This window comes from Dermacentor albipictus, chromosome 8 (genome assembly GCF_038994185.2).
Source record: "Dermacentor albipictus isolate Rhodes 1998 colony chromosome 8, USDA_Dalb.pri_finalv2, whole genome shotgun sequence".
In the NCBI taxonomy this organism is placed as follows: domain Eukaryota; kingdom Metazoa; phylum Arthropoda; class Arachnida; order Ixodida; family Ixodidae; genus Dermacentor; species Dermacentor albipictus.
In genome coordinates, this window is record NC_091828.1 from 32,346,471 (window position 1) to 32,368,689 (window position 22,219).

General features: G+C 44.3%; 1 protein-coding gene across 3 annotated transcripts in view; it reads right to left on the bottom strand.

Moving 5' to 3' along the window:
* Positions 1–6,327: 6,327 nt before the first annotated feature.
* The window catches only part of LOC135901557 (nose resistant to fluoxetine protein 6-like), an 83,397-nt gene continuing 67,505 nt past the window's right edge, over positions 6,328–22,219 (bottom strand). For all 3 annotated transcript variants that reach the window (XM_065431387.2, XM_070522781.1, XM_070522780.1), the window contains 2 exons: positions 19,782–19,924; positions 6,328–6,616 (listed from right to left, as the gene is read on the bottom strand). In XM_065431387.2, the coding sequence (XP_065287459.2) occupies positions 6,383–6,616; positions 19,782–19,924 (377 nt within the window). In that variant the 3' untranslated portion in view covers positions 6,328–6,382. The remainder of the gene's footprint in view (positions 6,617–19,781; positions 19,925–22,219) is intronic.

The window sequence follows — 22,219 nt, forward strand, 5'->3', positions numbered from 1 at the left end:
AACTACAGCGAAAAAATGAGTTAACAGTCGTGCGCGTCCGCGCCAACAGTGATGCAGAAAGCTTTTAGCCGCAGTAAAATGTTTTAGTGAAAAGCTGGAGGCAACTCAAAAGAAACCTCAAGTGAGGTGAGTAATAGAACACTCTGGTAATGACAGCTAAAAAGGCAGGGGGGTAGGGCTCGACATTGCTGGGTGGGGCACAGTGCACTTCCCCCGGAAATCTCCGGTGGGGGCTCGGGCCCCGGTGCTTCCCACCCGTATCATCATCATCATCATCATCATGGCTACGCCCATTGCAGGGCAAAGGCCTCTCCCATACTTCTGAAACTACCCCGTTCATGTGCTCATTGTGGCCACGTTGCCCCTGCAAACTTCTTAATCTCATCCGCCCACCTAACTTTCTGCCGCCCCCTGCTACGCTTCCCTTCTCTTGGAATCCAGTCCGTAACCCTTAATGACCATTGGTTATCTTCCCTCCTCATTACATGTCCTGGCCATGCCCCCCATTTTTTTTTCTTGATTTCAACTAAGATGTCATTAACTCGCTTTTGTTCCCTCATCCAATCTGCTCTTTTCTTATCCCTTAACGTTACGCCCACCATTATTCTTTCCATAGCTCATTGCGTCGTCCTCAATTTAAGTAAACCCTTTTCGTAAGCCTCCAGGTTTCTGCCCCGTAGGTGAGTACCAGTAAGGCACAGCTGTTATACACTTTTCTTTTGAGGGATAATGGCAACCTGCTGTTCATGATCTGAGAATACCTGCCAAACGCACCCGCAGCCCATTCTTATTCTTCTGATTATTTCAGTCTCGTGATCCGGATCCGCGGCCACTACCTGCGCGCCCGTGTAGTCGCCGCCTATAGGCACATTTGAATTTCGGTGTTCCTCAAGGGTTGGTACTTGGGCCTCTCTTATTCATTAGTTATATTGTGACACGCTGACGAAGATGTTTTCATCTTGGTGAGAAGAAGACGACGCTCTGGATTTCGCGCGCTGTCAGCCATCTTGTAAGCTGCTACAATTATTGTAAATATCCTTTAAATATATGTCTGATTGTTTTTAACCCCGTAACATTTTTGGTGGAGGTTGCGGGATCATTATCAAGACGGATCTACGCAGCGGGCGCTCCTTGGCTGCATCTACAATGCCAGCTCAAGGCGAGGATGCTTCGGCCTCGTCGGCACCCACGCCCACAGTCATTCTAGTGCAACCCCCCGACCCAGGAAACTTTTCTGGCACCGACGACACTGATGTTGAAGACTGGCTTCAACTTTACGAGCGGGTGAGCGCCAGCAACCACTGGGACCAGACCATCATGCTCAATAATTTGATATTTTACCTCGCGGGCACGGCACGCGTCTGGTTTCAGACCCACGAGGAGGAACTTATCAGCTGGGACATTTGTAAACAGAAGCTCAAACATTTGTTTGGCAAGCATGTTGGACGTCAGCGCGCCGCCCAAAAAGACATTGCTTCGTGTGTCCAGACGTGCACTGAATCCTACCTCACGTAGTACCATCAGAACCATTTTTCTTTGCAGGTGGTGATCCTTTAGGTCCTTTTCCTGCGTCTGCTTCGGGAAACAAGTGAATTGCTGTAGCAACAGACTACGCCACCTGATTTGCAATCACACGGGCTCTTCCGACAAGCTGTGCAACCGATGTTTCCGACTTCCTCCTAGAAAACGTCATCCTTCACTTTAGTGCCCCTCGACAGCTCCTCACCGACCAATCGAGGCCGCTACTTTCTAAAGTTGTCAATGACATTCTACACTCGTGCGCGACTAAACACAAACTTGCTCCTGCTTACCATCCACAAACGAACGGTCTAACCGAGCGCCTTAACTGCACGCTCACTGACATGCTGTCCATGTATGTCTCCGCTGGCCATCTCGACTGGGACATTGCGCTGCCATTCGTTACTTTCGCCTATAATTCGTCTCGCCATGATACCGCAGGCTTCTCTCCATCCTTCCTCTTGTTTGGCCGCGACCCTACGCTACCTTTCGACACAGTTCTGCCTGCTAGTCTGAATTCCACATCCGACTATACGCCCGTGAAGCCATACTCAAAGCACAAGAAGCACGCCATATTGCCCAACGTCGACTTGAGGAGTCGCAGGACAATCAGCGGCGCTTATACGACGCCCGCCATCGTGACGTACATTACATACCGGGCGCCCTAGCTCTCCTTTGGTCATCGTCGCGACGCGTTGGCCTCTCGAAGTTACTTTCACTTCACTCTAGCTATTACCATATCTTGCGCCAAGTAACTGACGTCACGTACGAAATCGCCCCTCTTCAGCCAACCGTGGCTCAGCATCGCTCCGACGTGGTCCACGTCGCGCGTCTTAAGTTGTATCACTCGCCCGCCTCCTAACCAGCACCGAGCCGGTGCTTCAGCCGCCGGGGATCACGTGACACGCTGACGAAGAAGTTTTCATCTTGGTGAGAAGAAGACGACGCTCTGGACTTCACGCGCTGTCTACCATCTTGTCAGCTGCTACTATTATTGTATATATCCTGTAAATATACATTTCTTGTTGTCTTGAAGGCGTTTTTCTATTGTAAATCCCGCTTCGCACTATTGGTTTATATATATCCATGCCTGTGATCCTATCTTTTGGAGCCTCTATTATTGGGTTCAGTCACAGAAATGTTCGCTTGGCAATCCAAAATTACGTCATTGAAAGCAATCGATTTCCATGTTAGACTGATCGTTCTTCCTCCCCACCGCAGCTTTATTTTAGTTCTTATCTATTATTATTATTATTATTATTATGGCCGGTTTGCTCGTGATTATTATTTTTCTCTCCAAACACAAAACGCCAGCTTTTAAACTCCAATGTTCAAATTGTTAACTCCGTTATATTATTTTTTGCACCTGATTTACCCACCCGATTCATGGCCAATCCAACACTGTGGGTATGTGCCACGGCCACACAGGACTACAACAACAACAACAACAACAACAATACGTCTGACTGTTTTTAACCCCGTAGCAATAATAATAAAGTTGTAGAGACAATAGTAACACATCTGTTAAATTAATTATGCATGCTGGTGATTACGTCCTTTCCACCTGCGTCGCTATGCTGACGGCTAATAGATACTAAATATGGTATCTTTCTTGCTTTCTGCTCTTGAAGCGAGACATGACTGGTGGAACTGAATTTCAATAAAGCAGCAGTCATTAGGTTGGCTAACAAACACAAGCCTTCGCAATTCAGCTGCGCGAACCAAGTAAACGTCATGTCTCTGATTTGAAGCATCCCGGAGCCATGTTGATGTCTCATTTCAAATGGCGTAGACCTGTGGGCGCAAATTTCGCAATAGCGCTAGTCACCTTGGGTACCTAATACGCACTCTAAAGGATTCCGCCAGGAAATGTAAACCGCATAAAGGGGGATCATTTTTAACTTTTACGGAATTTTTAGAGGTCGCCTGTTGCAGATAACATAATTACGCTCCTTGAGCTGGATTATTCCGAGAGATGGACATTACTTGCTCGAGAAATGGAAACAGATACTCATTTAATAACTAAAAATCACAAATGCTACTCAATTAATTACTTTACGGCCCATATTGCAATTTACGAATTATAGCCGGTGAGCTTGCAAGACGTGTCCAGTTGGAATGAATTTCCATAATAACGCCAGTTTCGAGATCTGGGGGAGTATTTTGTAAGAGTCCACCTACTGGACTGTGCATTTCGGCCGCTGCTGATTGGCTAGGGCCGCTCATCTCATCCTCTCTCGCACAGCTGCATCCAATCAGCAGCGGCCGAAGTGGACAGTCCACTAGGTGGACGCTTACGAAATACCTTCCCAGCTCCATGAAACTTGCCGCACAAATGCACTGTTGCTCCACTTACTTTTCAAGAAAACGCTCTTTTATGCATTGAAGCAAAAAAGTAACTGGAACGCCCATGTATTTCGTCCGACACCTTGGGTGATAATATCTCGAAATTGGTGTTCTCTTGGAAATTCGCTTCAAGTGTATAGGTATTCGAAGCTCTCCACCTACAATTCATGAATTACAATATGCATCCTACAGTAATTAATGAAGATGTTAATTAGTGCATTCGTGTTAATTAGTTGAATATGTGTTCCCATTTTACCTGCTAGTAATGCCCGCCTCACCGAATAATTCAGCTTGAGGACAAGATTTATGTTATCCGCAAAAGGCGATTTTTAAATATTCCGTAGAACTTAAATATTATAATTCTGTATTTTGTCAGACCCATTCCTGGATGTGCCTCCATTGCAAGGACACCTCACTGCGAATGCGATGCCTTAAAAGATACGCAGTTCCCGCGCATACGTTACACGTATGTTCAAAGCTTTCTTAGATGGTGAATAAAATGAGTTCGCTTATTCTGCACTTTTATGCAGCTCAACGCTCCTCACCCGCCGTGGTTGCTCAGTGGCTATGGTGTTAGGCTGCTGAGCACAATGTCGCGGGATAGAATCCCGGCGGCCACATTTCGATGGGGGTGAAATACGAAAACACCCGTGTGCTTAGATTTAGGTGCACGTTAGAGAACCCCAGGTGGTCGAAATTTCCGGAGGCCTCATAATCAGAAAGTGGTTTTGGCACTCAAAAACCCCATACTTTTTTTTTCAACGCTCACTCAATGCGCATTCTGGTCCCATTTGGTTCCATAACTCTTTTCTTCACATTCGGTTGCAATCTGTTGCCGACTTTTTCACTTCTCTGTGGCCTACTTCAATTTTTTTTGCTCGCTTCACCCCTTCATGCCTTTGTTCCGCTTGTAAATTCGGGCAGCTACACCATTTCACACGCCCACTTTGAGAGATTGGCCAAGGATTTGATGTAATAGTTCTGTGGAAACCCGCAAGGTGGAGAGAATTAATTAAGGGCAGAATGAGGCATCCACCTAATGATAGTAATTGATACAAAGGAAACCCATTCGGGTTGACCGAAAGAAAAGCCTCGCAGTTGAAGAAAAAAATCTTCCTGATCCGGGACTTCAACCCCGGACCACCGCCTTTCCGGGTCAGCCGATCTACCATCTGAGCTAACTAGGTAGCTATCAGAAAGGTAACCCATGTGGGTTTCTTTTCTAGAAATTTCTACGATTGGTTGGATGTCTCATTTTCCATTTATTAATTACTTCTATCCGCCTTCCGGGTGTCCGCACAACTATTACATCAAACTCTTGCCTTTGTTTCAGGTTGTTGATAAGTTCGACTTCGCCCTACCGTCTCTTCCAGCCTCTGGTTCGCTGAAACGGTATAGGGCGGCTTCCCTGGAAATGCGCTGGCCCCGGGTTCGAGTCCCGGACAACGACGAATTTTTCTTCAACCACGATGGTTTTGTTTCGAGGAACACGTATGGGTTTCCTTTGTAACAATTGCTACGATTGGGCGGATGTCTCATATTTTTCTTTATTAATTGGCCAAGAATATTTAGCGATACAGTGGCATATGCCCAGTTTCAAATATCCAGTGTCCGAAGTTTTCTATTCGGCAATTCTGTTCTGTGAGCCCTGCGCGACAACGAACATAAATTTTGCCTTTGTGTCACTCCAAAAAACTATAAGCTCTCGTTGTACGTTTTTTTGCGCTTTTTTACTGAAATGGAGAACACCTTAGATACCACACTGCGCAACCTTAAATTAGAAATGTTTTGCACTGAAACGATTTTTTTCTTTGCTACTATGCCTTTGTTATAGTTTTCTTTCTTTTTGATTGCATACTTTCTATTTACACCCACTAAGGTTCTTTTATGGCGAATTCTTATGTTATGCATTATAAGTAACATTTTGTCTACTCACCCCTACTATGTCTTGCATATAAGAGAACGATGCTCGACAATACCAATAAAAATACCGTGAACATGTCTGTTGAACATACGTGTAACAATAGCGGTTTAATACTGGCGTAGTCATCCTTAAATATAACTTGTTCCTTATTTTACCTTTACTATACGACCTCAGTATTTACTTTGTTCCCGAAGTCACTCTGTGCAGTTTGCATCCAGAACAAAAAGAACATAAAAATGAACCACAATGTTCATGTGTTAGCTTCTTTGGGAGCGTTTATTGACACTTTTACACAGAAATGAAATATCGACGGAACATCGTCATGTCGATGTGCGTTGTATGTTAGCTGCTTGCTCTTAAAAAGTAGCCAGCAGCGAAACATATTAAGGTAATGGAGCAGCAAAAATGCTCACACACACACACACACACACACGCAAATATATATATATATATATATATATATATATATATATATATATATATATATATATATATATATATATATATATATATATATGTGTGTGTGTGTGTGTGTGTGTGTGTGTGTGTGTGTGTGAGCGCGTTTAGCTGCTCTATTACCTTAACACGCATTGCTTACATATATATGTTGGATGAGGTTAAAGCCGAGAAGGGACGAGCTGAAGCGTCTTCGAGTTTTAGTGCTGTATCGACACTGTCAGGCCGAGGTTCTTGCTTCACGGAATTTCCTCGCTCTCTAAGTCCTTGAAAGGCCAGCTTGTCCAGCGTTGCTGTTGGCGCCTCGCATGCGAGGAATGCCATGTACGCCAGCAGGTAGCTCCAGATTAGCACCCCGAACAAAAGGGTCACCTGATATAAATCGGAGAAATTCATTCGTTCCGCTGTTATCATGCTGAATTAAAACTGTAATGTTAGCGGGTTCCACGTGAAGTAAACCCTGAAGTCTGTCGCAAGTGATAAGGAGAGATAACAATCAGGGAAATAGAAGCGAAGTATCTGACTTGCTACGAAACCATGACGGAGCAGGAAAACGCTTCGTCCGTAGGTTTTCAAGTTTTCTTAACAGCGCAAGGACACTAGAGGGGACAGAAGAGATAACAGAGCGATTACTCAGCGCTCTGTTCTGTCTTCAGTCCCTTCTGATGTCATTGCGTTGTTAATCAAACTTTGAAGCACGTCTTATCAACAAGTCCAATATTACACTCCCCATAATTCGTCCGTACGGCATTCGAGTTACGCCCAAATCTCCGTGCACCGTCTCAGAAACAAGTAGGCCAGTCACCAGACGTCCAGCTTCGGATAACCTACCACGGACGTCTCAAATATATTTCAGATGGTCTGGTGTCGGGTATCCTGAGATATGCGCATCATGGATTTTCGAAATGTCTTAAGGACATTCCAGATGTACCTTTTCTGGCATTTAAGTGAATATTTGTCATTTAAGAGGTTTTTGTCTTTGACTTTCCTCGTAGGATGCAGAATTATGTTTTGTCGCATGTTCGAATTGCGATTCGGAGCTATCAAGTCTGCAGCTCGTGTGTGCATAGTACAGTGCGAATTTTCTGACGCAATTTCCTTTGAAAAGTGCAGTTAGTTAGTTCAATGAAGCACTTGCACGTGGCGGAAGGTCCAGAAGAGTTTAGAGTATACTGCACTTCCGCTCGCGTGCCTGCGCGCGAGCGTAACGTCTGCACGTGACGTGTGTGTTCTTGATGCGTGGGTTCTCTGCCTGTGGCTTATGTCACACAGCGTGTGCTGTGAAAGCAGTATACATTACGGCAAACACTGTGCAAAATGCCCTGGCATAAGTCGGTAAACTGTACGCAGCATATCCATGTCCTGGCACTGGATGTGCATAGGATTTCCATAGGATGCCACTGTTGTCAGTGGGAGCGCAATGGTGAATTATGAACAGGGTACTTTGCGTAACGAGAGCATGAATCATCACGTAGGCAGCGCAACTGGCACCCTTTGCGTTTCTACATTCGAAACCAGAGGGGTTAAAGGGTAAATATTTCAATGGATATATCGTCAATGGATGGCTCTCATCACTGGATACATGGCCCGAAAGCCAGCTATAAAGAAACGAAAAAAGCATTAATGTTCCGACAACGGCAGCTACTGGCTCGTTTAATTATTGCCTAACTGAAAGAGTGAATAATGAAAGATGCCGCAAAGTAAAAGCCCCCCTCCCTCCCCTGGCGGCCTATAAAAGATTGTGTCCCTCCCCCCCCCACACACGCACCATCATTATCATCATCAGCAGCAGCAGCCTATTCTATGTTCACTACATGACGAAGGTCTCTCCCTGCGATGGCCAGTTACCCCTGTCCTACGCTAGCCGATTCCAACTAGCACCCGCAAATTTCCTAAGTTCATCGCTCCCCGTAGTCTTCTGCCGTCCTCGACTGCGCTTCCCTTCTCTTGGTACCCATTCTCTCACCCTAATTGTGCACCGGTTATATAACCGTCGCGTTACACGACTTGCCCAGCTACATTTTTTTCTCTTAATGTCAATTATAATATGGATTATGCACCTTTGCTCTCTGATCCAAACCGCTCTCTTTCGGTCTCTTAATATTGCGTTTAACATTCTTCATTCCAGCACTCTTTGCTCCGTCCTTAAGTTGTGTTCGAGAATTTTGGTCAGTCTCCAAGTTTCTGCCGCGTATGTGAGCACCGGTACCATGCACTGACTGTACACCTTCCTTTTTAATGATAATGGTAAGCTTCCAGTGAGGATCTGACAAAGTCTGCCGTATGCGCTCCACCACCTTTTTATTCTTCTATAAATTTTCTTCTCATGATCAGGGTCCCCTGTGAGTAATTGACCTAGGTAATTGTACTCCTTCACAGACTCTAGAGGCTGACTGGTGATCCAGAACTCTTGTTTCCTTGCCCGGCTATTGACCATTATCTTTGTCTTCTGCATGTTAATATTCAACCCCACTCTTACGCTCTCTCTGTTAAGGTCCTCAATAATTTGTTGTAACTCGTCCCCAGTGTTGCTGAACAGGACAATGTCATCTGCACATTGAATGTTGCTGAGACAGTCGCCGTTGATCGTCACTCCTAAGGCTTCCCGGATTAATAGCTCGAATACTTCTTCCAAGCACGCAGTGAATAGCGTCGGAGAGATTGTGCCTCCTAGTCTGACCCCTTTCTTTATAAGCATCTTCATACTTTTCTCGTGGGAACTTAAGGTAGCTGTGGAATCTCTGTAGATATTTTCCAAGATATTTACGTAAGCGTCCTGTTCTCCTTGATTACGTAATGCCTCTACGACTGCTGGTATCTCTACCGAATCAAATGCCTTTGCGTAGTTTATGAAAGCCATAAAAAGAGGCTGATTGTACTCTGCGGATTTCTCGATTACCTGATTGATAGCATGGTTGTGATCTATTGTAGAGTATCCCTTCCTGAAACCAGTCTCTTGCCTTAGTTGACTGAAGTTCAGTGTTGCCCTTATTCTATTAGAAATTGTCTCGGTGAATATTTTGTAAAACACTGGAAGCACGCTAGTGGTCCTATAATTTTTCAAACGTTTAACTTCTCCCTTTTTGTGGATTGGTATAATGTTGGCATTCTTCCAGTTCTCTGGGACCCTTAATCGAAGTCGTGAGACAGTTCGTATAAAGAACCGGCAGTTCTTCCAGCATATGTCTCATCCACCTTAGATTAAATCGACTGTTATTCTGTATTCTACAGCCACTTTTCCCCGTTTCATGTCTTGCAAGGCCCTTCTAACTTCATCGCTAGTTAGAGAAGGAGGCTCTGTAACCTGTTCATTACTGCTTTGAATGGAGGTATTGAGGCTGCTCTGGATGCTGTACAGGTAAGTATAGAATTCTTCCGCTGCTTTTAGCATACCTTCGAGGTTGCTGATGATGCTACCCTGCTTCTCTGTCAGTGCATACATCGTGGCTTGTCCTATGCCAAGTTTTCTTCTCGCTGCTTTCACGCTGCGTCCATTTTTTACTCCTTCCTGAGTATTTATCATGTTATAAATTCGAATATTCCGTGCTTCCTCCTTACTGATCAGTTTCTACAGTTCCACGAATTCTATCCGAGCTCTTTAGTTGGACACTTTGAATCTTTGTCGTTTCTTTATTATGTCCTTTGTTACTTGGTAGAGCTTGCCTACTGTTTGCCTTGACGCCTTGCCGCCCACTTCCACTGCTGCCTCTGAAGCTATCCTAGTTACGGTTTCATTCATTACCCCTATGTCATCTTTATCTCCCTGTTCTACGGCTGCATATGCGTTTGCAAGTAGCAGCCTGAATTCGCCTGCTTTTACCCTTAGTGCGTCTAGGTTGGCCTGTTTCTTCTTGACCAATTTTACTCTTTCTCTTAAAATTGAGGTGATTTCTTGACCTCACTAACCTATGATCACTGCACGGTACCCTACCTAACACGTATACATCTTGCACTATGCTGGGAACGGCAGAAACTATGAAATCTATTTCATTCCCACGGCTTACTACATATAACAGTCAGCAATGTGCATTCGCTCGAATTGTCTTAGAGTGCATCGGCATATTTTTAAATTCTGGCTAAAGTTACCTAGGACGGCTTACATGTGCGTGTATGTATGTATGTATGTATGTATGTATGTATGTATGTATGTATGTATGTATGTATGTATGTATGTATGTATGTATGTATGTATGTATGTATGTATGTATGTATGTATGTATGTATGTATGTATGTATGTATGTATGTATGTATGTATGTATGTATGTATGTATGTATGTATGTATGTATGTATGTATGTATGTATGTATGTATGTATGTATGTATCAATTCGCTTGTTTTTACCCTTACTGCGTCTAGGTTGGCCTGTTTCTTCTTTACCAATTTTACTCTTTCTCTTAAAATTGAGGTGATTTCTTGACCTCACTAACCTATGATCACTGCACGGTACCCTACCTAACACTTATACATCTTGCACTATGCTGGGAACGGCAGAAACTATGAAATCTATTTCATTCCCACGGCTTACTACATATAACAGTCAGCAATGTGCATTCGCTAGAATTGTCTTAGAGTGCATCGGCATATTTTTAAATTCTGGCTAAAGTTACCTAGGACGGCTTACATGTGCGTGTATGTATGTATGCATGTATGTATGTATGTATGTATGTATGTATGTATGTATGTATGTATGTATGTATGTATGTATGTATGTATGTATGTATGTATGTATGTATGTATGTATGTATGTATGTATGTATGTATGTATGTATGTATGTATGTATGTATGTATGTATGTATGTATGTATGTATGTATGTATGTATGTATGTATGTATGCGAAGTGTTGCTCGATATTGCTTTCGCTAACGTTTTAACACAGGTAGTACAGGAAAGCACTCGAAAAACGGGAACAGTACAGCCATATTGGACTTGGTATTTCTTGATGGACGGTTGGAAAATTATCAGGTAGCAGTTGAAGCTGGCATATACGACCATCATCTTGTATTTGTACAAATCAAAACCAAGGTTCCGGCAACAAATCCTAAAGAATGCACTACGCACGTTCCTAATTTTGATAAAGCTGACGACACGAGCATCATTGATTATTTGTCGTTTCATCTAGGCAGTCTGAGCTCTGACGATGACGTCAGTGTGTTGTGGGCGAGATTCAAAACCATTATTTTGCACTGCGTAAATTCATTCGTACCAATAAGGAAAAAGAGAAGAAATAAAAGAAACCCCTGAATAACACGCGAGATTGTTCGCCTGAAGCGAAAAATAGGAAGTCAAAGGAAAGTAACAAATTGTGGAAAGATATCTAACCTATCAGCACAGCTGCGAATAAAACTTGGGCAAGCAAAAAAGAAATACTACGAGGACGCTCTTCCTAACTTCATGGTATCTTCTCCGCAAAAGTATTGGCGTCCCTTGTCGCAAACCACTAAAAGCCAATACAGCATTGTTGTTAACAACGAAATCATAACTGACTGTTCAAAAATTGCGTCTTACCATAACCAGTTCTTCCAGTCTGTCTGTTCAAAGGTTTTTAATTCTACTGCTCCAACTATAGTAACATCATTTTCCCACGTGTCAGATATGCCAGAAGTACGAATTAACTATGAAGGATTACTATCGCTGCTGCTAAACATCAGAGAACATAAATCTATAGGTCCGGATGGAATTCCAAATGCCGTTTTGCGAAGATACACTGAATGGCTTGCTAGATACGTAGAAGTTATCTTTACTGCATCCTTGCAACAAAAACGGGTCCCAGATGACTGGCTTGTTGCAAAAGTTATCCCGATACACAAAACCGGTGACAAGCAGAAAATTGAAAATTATCAACCAATTTCTTTAACCTGCGTCTGCTGCAAACTCCTCGAACATGTCAACGGCCGATCAGACACAATTGCCCTGGAACGTCTCAAACCCGCCTACATCGAAGCACCCGCGCCATCAGCTCCACCTGTATGCGACGCGACCCTGCTGCATCCTTCGTCGCCGCCTGCGCACGTGACACCCAAGACCAACGCGAAGACACGCCGCGTCACGTGGACTTTCCATCGTTCGTCGAACTTTCCTCCTCTCTAGGGGGGGAGCCCTCTGTAGCGGCAGCAGCATCGGCGTCGCACGAGAGTTGACGCAGACGCTCGCGTCTACACGAGGCTCGAGCGGCTGGCGCGTTCCGGCGCGGGCTAGCGTTCCGAAGATCATTAAAAAAAAAAGAATGCTACGCTAAGCGACGGAGTGTTGGTTTTTCCTCTCCTGCGAGAGCCCGATACTTCGACGGTCTACGTGGTCGCCCGTCGCCACAAACATATAATAGAGAAAGCAATATATAAATACCTAGAAGATAAGAAAGCACTACATTCGAACCAACATGGCTTCCGGCAAAAGCTGTCAACTGTCACACAGCTGGTTGAAACCATCCACGACTTTTCAAAAGCAATAGATAACCGAAAACAGGTTGATGCAATATGCCTTGATTTCTCAAAAGCTTTTGATAGGGTCCCTCATAATTAATTAATTATCAAATTGAAACAGCGTGGAATAAATAACAATATAGTGGAATGAGTCAGGTCATATTTATCAGGTAGGACGCAGTACGTGGACGTAAACGGCTGCCAGTCCGATCATTTATGTGTAACTTCAGGCGTTCCTCAAGGGTCTGTCCTTGGACCGATATTATTTCTCGCTTATATTAATGATATTCGTTCAGATATTAATGAAAACGTAACTGTGCGACTGTTCGCCGACGACTGTTTAATTTATCGATATGTAACCACAAGGATAAAGAAATGCTAAGCGAGGCACTGGCGTCTGTTGAAGAATGGTGTGAAGCATGGGAAATGGAAGCAAATAAAGAAAAAAACTGTTCTTTGCGTGTTACAAACAAGGTTAAGCACGTCCTAAATTTTGTTTATCAACTAAGTTCCACTGTGCTAACTACCGTTAACAAATGTAAATACTTAGGAGTAACAATATTTGCTCTACCGCTGAAAAAAAGTTATGGTTCTTACGTGGCAAATTAAAACTCGCTCCAGCCCCCGTAAAGCTAACAGCGTATTTAAATAGTAAGGTCTACACTGGAATATGCAAGCATCATATGGGACCCCTACCGAAAAGATTAATTCATAAAATTGAGCGAGTACAAAGAAGGGCAGCTAGATTTATTCTTTCAAGGTACTCCCGTACTGATTCTGTGACAGAGGTTTTGCAAGAACTAAATTTACCCCCCCCCCCCTCTTGGAACGCGGTCGCATAGCCAGACTTAAATTCTTGTTTTTGCTTTCTCAAAATTTATTTAACTTTGATGCAGCGCAGTACATAATTCCGCGACAAGTCCGGAGCCTACGAGGTGACTGACAACCACAGCAACTTTCTAGTATGTCAATCTCGTGTGAATACATACGCATACTCTTTTTTCCTTAGAACCATAAGAGACTGGAATGATTTACCGAACGCCATATGTGATTCTCAAACTGTGGAACATTTTGAAACCGAAGTTACAAAATATTTTCTAAATGAATCCTCATGATCTAACATTTCTCGCGCAAGTTGTAGAATCTAGTATTGTTATATGTATAATGTTGCGATGTATGTGATGTAATATGCATCATGTGTGTTGTAGTGTGTAGTACGTGATGCATTTTTCGGCTACACATTGCTGCTTTATGTTTCACATAACGGTTGTTAAGTCAGATTTTGTATTATATTTATGTATAATGGCACTCTGTGATTAAGTATTAGCTATACAGTGCTGCTTTTTGTAAGCCGTGATGCGTTTTGTGCCATATTTGTACCCCACCCCTGTAATGGCCCAATCGACCAACCGTACTTGCAAATAAATAAAATAAATGTATGTATGTATGTATGTATGTATGTATGTATGTATGTATGTATGTATGTATGTATGTATGTATGTATGTATGTATGTATGTATGTATGTATGTATGTATGTATGTATGTATGTATGTATGTATGTATGTATGTATGTATTGTAACGAAGAGTGGACTGCCTGCGCCACAGCACCATCGCTACCGGTGTGAGCTCGTGGTTGCTCTCCTTGGCCGAACGCTTGTGACTGCTGCGCATTCGCCTGCGCCCGTTGCTAATAAATATCTTAGCAAGTGGTGGACATGCTGGGTTTCGACCATTCTGGAACTTCGGAGTCGCACTCTACCCCCCATCATGCCCGACGACGCATGCCCTCTTACAACTCCTCCAACGGTGCCAGCCACCTTGGTCTGTGCCGATGCCCTGCGTCAGCGAGATCCCCCTATCTTCTCCGGCCAGATGACAAAGACGTTGAAGATAGGATCTTCTCTTATAAACGAGTGAGTGCTCGTAACCAGTGAGACGATGTTACCAAGTTGAGAAACGTCACATTTTATCTTACTGACATTGCGAAACTATGGTTTCTGAACCATGAAGCCAACCTCACTTCGTCGTTGACCAGCTTTACCCAAGTTTTCGGTCAGCCAGCAGTACGAAAGCTTCGTGCAGAACAACGTTTCCGCACACGATCCCTACAGGCTGGAGATAACTTCACGAGCTACATTGAGGACATTGCCGACCTTTGCAAACGTCAGAGGAGGAGGATGTCAGAGGAGGAGACGATCAAACATATAAAACATATAATGAAGGGGATTGAGGACGACGCGTTTCACATGTCGTTATCGAAGAGTCCTCACCCTGTCGCGGAAGTGATAGAATTGTGTCAGCGTTGCGACGAGTTGCGCAGGCAACGGCTTCATACCCGACGTCCCACTCCGGCCATCGATTCTCTGTCAAGCCTTGAAGTCGACGACAACCAAGCTGCTCTATCTATAAAAATTCAGGAATTCGTTCGCGCAGAGGTCGCCCGCCAACTATCTTTGATATATTCTGTCCCGGAACCACCACCCGATTTGCCTTCTACGATCCCCGACTTCATTCAAGAACAAGTATCTCAAGCCGTTCCACCAGCCGCTGAGCAGACATCAGGCACTGCACCTCTCATTTACACTGAAGCAGTTTCCGGACCTCGTCCACAAACGCTCATGCCGCCCTCTATGTGTCGACCGCCGACATTTTTGCCGACATCTATGCCGCTTCACGACCGACACCATTTTCCTTCTATGCCGCTGCCCGACCGACAGCATTATCCAACTCCTCAACCACGACGCAGACCTTGCCCCCACCAGTGGCGCAGGCAGGCTAGTCTTATTCGTTACAATATATATATATATATATATATATATATATATATATATATATATATATATATATATATATATATATATATATATATATATTGTGATGTTCCGGCGAAGAAGAAGAAGACAGAAGAGACAAGAACAGCAGGGGGGAAGAGAAAGAAGTGATCAAGATGGATACCTGTAAATAAATGAGTGTATTTTAACTCGTACTTTATATTTGGCGCAGCCGACCATGTGGCTCGAAGTAACGTTGGCAAGAAGAACAGATGGGCAGACGACCGTGAAGACCTACCAGCTTGACGGCGAAGATCCAGTGCTTCTTCAGGAATCAGCGACTTCATCGGAACTGCTTCGCATCATCGCTGAGAAGAGTCAACTGAACGAAGCAGCCCTCGTTGAGAAAGGTGTGGTAAGAATCGATGCTTCTATGTCTGAATTTGAGGTTATGTTTCCGGGACATTCAAGGATAGATTCCAAGAACGAGACTGAGCACTCGCATAACGCCTTGTTGCAAGCGCTGTTTCAGCAGCAGACCACGCAGTATGAGCAACAGCGACTGATTTTCGAAGCAGTTAGCGACTCACTAAGAGCACAGAAACCACATCAAGAAGAGTTCAAGCCCGATAGTTTCGATGGGGTGTCTAATGCCGCCAACTTGTGGCTCAGATTTTATGAATATGCATGTGCGCAAAACCACTGGACGTCATTGGACGACAAAGTGTGTAACATGCGCCGTTTTTTATCTGGCAATGCCAGAACATGGTGGGACATGCGAATCGCAAGTCAATGCCGTGATTCATGGCAGAAGTGGAAAGATAGTTTTCTTTCTGCTTTTGAGCGAAATCCGGTTGACAGATGGGACGACGCATTAGCTTTCAGACACAGAGAAGGGACAGTCATGGATTATTTTTTCGAGAAGAGACGTTTACTCTACATTGCCGACCCTAATCTACCAGACTCTGCAATCCTTCCCCTGATAATTCAAGGCATGACTAACGAATCGCAAAGAGAGGTTTGTGTACACCGTCCAACCTCCACGGATGACTTACTTGCTTGCCTTAAGTATGTGTCCAGTGATTTTCTGATTCACGGTCCCATCAAAAGGCATAGTACTCTACCACTGAGCATTGACGCACATGGCGAAACGGTAGAATATTTTAATACCGAGTCCGACCAATGTGACACGATGGAAAATGTATACCTTCTGAAGTCAAATCTCCTATTTGTTAAAATGATGGTAAATGGAAAATGTCTGGACTCCCTGGTTGATACTGGAGCATTTGTAAGCCTGGTAATTCAGGAAATCATCCAACCGAGCAAGGTTTATGAAGGAAGAATAGTTAGTGTTCAAAGCTATGATGGAAAAACTAGAAGGTTGCAACACTGGGCAGAAGTAGAGGTTGAATTTGGTGGACATCACCTAAAAGTAGATGCCCTTGTCATGCAGGGTGTTGATTTCCTGTTTCTTTTATCTCGGCCTGATATGAAGCGATTGAAGATGAATATTTCTTGGAGAGACGAAGTGACTATTGACGGATCATTTAAGCCTAACTTGCGTGGAATTGAAAATTCACATCGAAGAGTTAGAAATGCTGATGAGATACTGACAAATTTTCCCGAACTTATTTGTGTTGAGACGTACCCGCCAGCAGCAGATGTCTTCGAGGTACCGTTTAAGCTTCGTGACGTCACAGTAGTGCGTAAAAAGCCGTACAGTCTTTCCCTCGAGAAAAAGACCTGGCTAAAGGCCGAACTGCAGCAAATGCTAAATGCCGGTATTATAAGGCCATCAACATCCACTTTCGCGTCACCAGTCACCATAGTACCGAAAGACGATGGCTCATTTCGCCTTTGCACAGATTACCGGCAGATCAACGGCCAGACTGATTTGTTTCCTTTTCCCATGCCCCGAATAGACGAGATCATCAATGAAACTGGTGGATCAAATGTTTTCTCTCGGATCGACCTCTGTAAAGGATACTGGCAGGTGCCACTACAAGAAGATTACAAGCAGTACACTGCTTTTGTAACACCTTTCGATGTGTACGAGTACAACCGCTTACCATTCGGTTGGAAGAATTCTGGAGCTTGGTTTCAGAAAATGATGAATGGCATTCTTGATGAGTTCCTGGGAAAGTTTTGTAACGTATACATTGACGACATCATCATATACTCACGTACAAGAGAAGAACATGAAAAACACCTCTCGTGCGTGTTAGAAGCCCTCAGCAAGTCAAAGTTAAAGATGAACAAGACCAAGAGTGAATTTTTTCAGACAAATGTTGTCTTTCTAGGAAGAGTTTTTGACGGCAAAACTAAAACAACCAAAGAGGAGTCTATACAAAGGATGAAGAAGCTCGTCAAGCCATATGACCTACACTCACTCCGTGTTTTCCTCGGACTCGCCGGTCATTTTCGTGCGTTCATTAAGGATTACGCTGCAAAGACAAGATGCCTCACCAAGCTGACGCAAAAGGATGTGCCATTTATCTGGAGTGAAGAGTGCGAGAAAGCGTACGAGTACCTTGTTGAAGCTATATCGTCGGATCCTGTGCTTGTGCTACCTGACTTCAACAAGCCTTTCGAGCTGTGTACGGACGCTTCACAATATGGTACAGGGGCCGTTCTATATCAACGAGACACAACGGAACAGCAAGGACGCCAGCTCAAGGTGATTGGCTATTATTCTTCTACGTTCTCAAAAGCTCAAGAACATTACACGACCACAGAAAAAGAGGCTCTGGCTGTTGTGATGGCACTCCGGTATTTCAGAAGCTACATAGAGGGTCGTCATTTCCGGCTTTTCACTGACAACCGAGCGTTAACCTACCTCTTGGGATTAACCCAGCCCAAGGGCAGAGTGGCGCGTTGGATCAGTGAAATACAACAGTTCACTTTCGATGTAAGCCATCGACCTGGTGATAAGCTTCCTGACGCAGATGCACTTTCCAGGCTTCACATCACAGAAGTGAGAACATCTGATCATGAACATGTTTGCAGCTTGTGGGAAGGCACCGAAGATCTGACTTGCAATAATGGCAAATTTTGTGTGCCAGGAACTTTGGTGAAAAAGGTTTTGAAGCTGTACCATGACAGCCCAGAGTCAGGAGGGCATGATGGATTCTGGAAAACTTATTGGAAGATAAAAAGTCGATTCATCTGGAAAAATATGAAGGAAGATATCAAGAACTACGTGCAAACATGTCACCAGTGCCAAATTAACAAGGCCAAGTATCGTCCAAGAGGGAATCAAATGGTCATCGCCCATCATTCCCAAGTCCCATTTGAAGTAATTCATCTAGATTTTGCCGAACTAAAAAAGCGAGGAGAGGGAGTCAGTAAGACTCAGGCTTTCCTTGTCGCAATAGATGAATGCACACGCATGGCTGCTGCAAAGCCAGGAAAGGAAGACGCCAATTCTGTTTTGACGTTACTGGAGCGGAATATGTTCAAGAACACCAAGGTAGTGGTCTCCGACAACGGGCCAGCTTTCCGCAGTAAGAAGCTTCAAGAATGGGCCCGTGATAGAGGAATTGCCCTGAGATTTGCCACACCCTACCATCCAGAAGGAAACGGCCTAGCTGAGAGGCTCATTCGGGATTTGAAAACATTCATCGCAATTTACCATGATTTCCATGGAGGATGGAAGTGTGCCTTGGAAGCAGCAGTCAGGCACCACAATCACTCTCATACCATGGGATTAGGATGCACGCCTAACTTTGCTGCATCAGGCGAAGCAACTTGGCTACCGGCCGACTACGACCTTGGAATCGTTGGGAAAGTAGATCTGCAGGAAAGGCGCAAAACAGAAGAGGAGCTTTCACGCTACAGATCAACAATGAAGAGACACTTCGATCTGCGACATAGCCCAAAGATGCCTGTAATAGAGCCTGGAGATACAGTTTTAGTCCGGAGGAGTTTAGATGGACCGAAGTCCAAATTTTCTGGGCCCTACACAGTGATAAAGACCGTCAAGCAACAAGGAATCTTGAAATCGCTACACTATTTGGGACCGGAAGGAAAAACTGAAATAGCAACAGTGGGAAATGTCATACCCTATCATCCCAGGAGGGATGAAAACCGAAGTCCGGGAGGATGTGATGTTCCGGCGAAGAAGAAGAAGACAGAAGAGACAAGAACAGCAGGGGGGAAGAGAAAGAAGTGATCAAGATGGATACCTGTAAATAAATGAGTGTATTTTAACTCGTACTTTATATATATATATATATATATATATATATATATATATATATATATATATGTAGTCATCACACGCTTACTATACATAGCGATCACACTCTTATTCAGAAAACTTCTGACACGGTGGTAGGCCTTACCTGATTAAAGTGAGAAAAGTGTATACGCTCCCTAGACGCATGTAGCATTGCCATGAGGAAGGGGTAGTGTATTAGGTACACGTTGAATGACAGCTTGCTTAGTGGCGCGAAGACGCTCGAAGACAGAAATCGTCCGACGAATCCTGCGAGAAGAATGGGGAAAACATACCTTTCAAAAATAATACAGAAGAATAACTTGGTTGCGAGCACGTTCTTTTAATCAAATTATGCGTGATCAGGCCAGTTAGGCAAAATGTTCTTTATATGAAATAGGAATAAAGGTAACCAAGGGGTAGATCTTTAGTTATAGTTTCATCCATGTGAAGAAATAGATAATGAAGCCAGAGAAAGGATGTGGAAGTTACTTGTTATGTCTTTATTTGAAATGTAGGAACAATAAGGTAAATGGAAATTAAACTAGACCAAATGACAACCTGCCGCAGGTGGGAAACAAAAGCACGTCTTCCGCATTATGCGTGGTGTGCTTTATGTGTAAGTTAACGCGGCGCACGTGCTACCATGCTTTTCTTTGTTTGTTTGGGTATTTGTGCATGTGCACAGGATATTCCTTGGGTATGTTAGGCAACCGCTACTCGAGTCCATGCAGCCTTTAAACCGCAGCCTTTACACATCCTTTAAACTGCAGTCGTCCTTCAATACATGACATGTCCAAGCAGAAGTGGTTTGCAATCTCATGGCTTCAGGTCTGCCAAGGTCGACACACTCGTTAATCAATGAACGAGAATTAAGAGTAAGAGGAACCTGCTCCCAATTTCGCGTACTATGCACGGGAGGACTGCCGCAATTGGGGATGGCTCATACCTGCGGCAAGTTGTCGTCTAGCGCACTTCCATTTACATTTTCCGTGTTATTTCCACACTTACATAAATTACAATAGCTAATTGCTCGTACGCTTTGACTTAAATTAACAAAAAATCAAGCCCACCCGTTCCCCTGCTTTTCTCGCTGATACGTCGACATGAGCAGCCATGGGGCCATGAGGTAGCGGTTAATTGGCCAGTTAGAAATGAAACTAACTTTTTGGGTTTCACGTGCCAAAATCACGATCTGATTATGAGGCCCGCCATTGTGGGGGTCTCTGGGTTTGTCTTGCACAACCGGGGTTCTTTAAAGTGCTTCTAGTGCACGGTACACAGGCGTTATTGCATTTTGTCCCCATCTAAATGTGGCCGCCACAACTCGTATTTCATCCCGCGACATCGAGCTATAGCAGCGCAACACCGTAGCCACTAAGCAACCGCTGCGAGTGTCGGCCAGTTGCCTGCTCCCAGGTTTACGCATCACTGGATGTCAATGGATGAAAGGATGCTCAACATCCGCTGCCATGGGCCTAAGTAACGCTGGGTAACTCTTCCAGGGCTAACCTTGTACAATTACCCACTACCCCTTAAAGTGGATAGGGAGACGGCAGCCGCAACAGCTCAATGGTAAAGCAGCGCATTGGCATAATACTTAACACGGGAGTTGAGTTCCCACTTGCAAACGGCAAGTTGCCTTTTGCATATTAAGGCTCCCACCTGTGGCAAGTTGTCTTTTCGCGCACTCATATGCATTTTCCTTATTTCCACACTTCCATAAATTACAATAGCTTATTTCTCGTATCTTTTCTCTGGCTTTTGTTTGCTTCATATGGCTCGTGGGTCGAGGAGGAGGAGGAAAAACTTTATTTGCTCTAATGGTGTAGAAATTAGCGGTGGCAGAGGTGGTCGGCCATCTTCACGGTCTTCCCCATCTGCGCAGGGTCGACGCCCCTATTCCAGGGCACCACTGAGGGTGGCTACTCGGCGAGCGTGCCTTACTAGTCCATGCTGGACTTTCGGGTCGCTGCTGGAGAGCACCCTCTCCCACTGCTCCGCACTCGGGTCTTTTATTTGAAGGAATTGCTGATTCTGAACGCATTCCCATGTAACGTGATATAAGGTGGGCTTCGCGCCGCACCAGGGGCAAATGTCTCTATACTGGGTGGGAAACATCGAAAAATCCGGTGTCCGGCGTTACAGCGCCAAAAAATTCATCGCACGAAATTTTATAGGGAGTCGAACCCACGAGCTGTGGTATTAATTAGGCAAAATGATGCCATCGATTTCTGTATAATAAACCGTGAAGCCGAGGCGAAGAGTAAGCGCCAGCAGGACCTGTGGTGTTGAGGCAAAGTTAATTAGTGCATAGTTAATTAAGGCACTTGAACACACAAGCTTTGGTGGGAATCAAACCCACCTGGAGATATGGGCGGAGCGGCCATATCTCCACGTTGGATTCCAATTTACATCGTGAAGGTCGACAGTCGAAGCCACTACATTCGGTGTTAATTAAGGCGAAGCAAGTTAAGACACAGTTAATTCAGATATATTTAATTAAGTCACTGGGACGCACGACCTTTGCTGGTAGTCGAACTCACGACCTTTGGTTTTAATTAA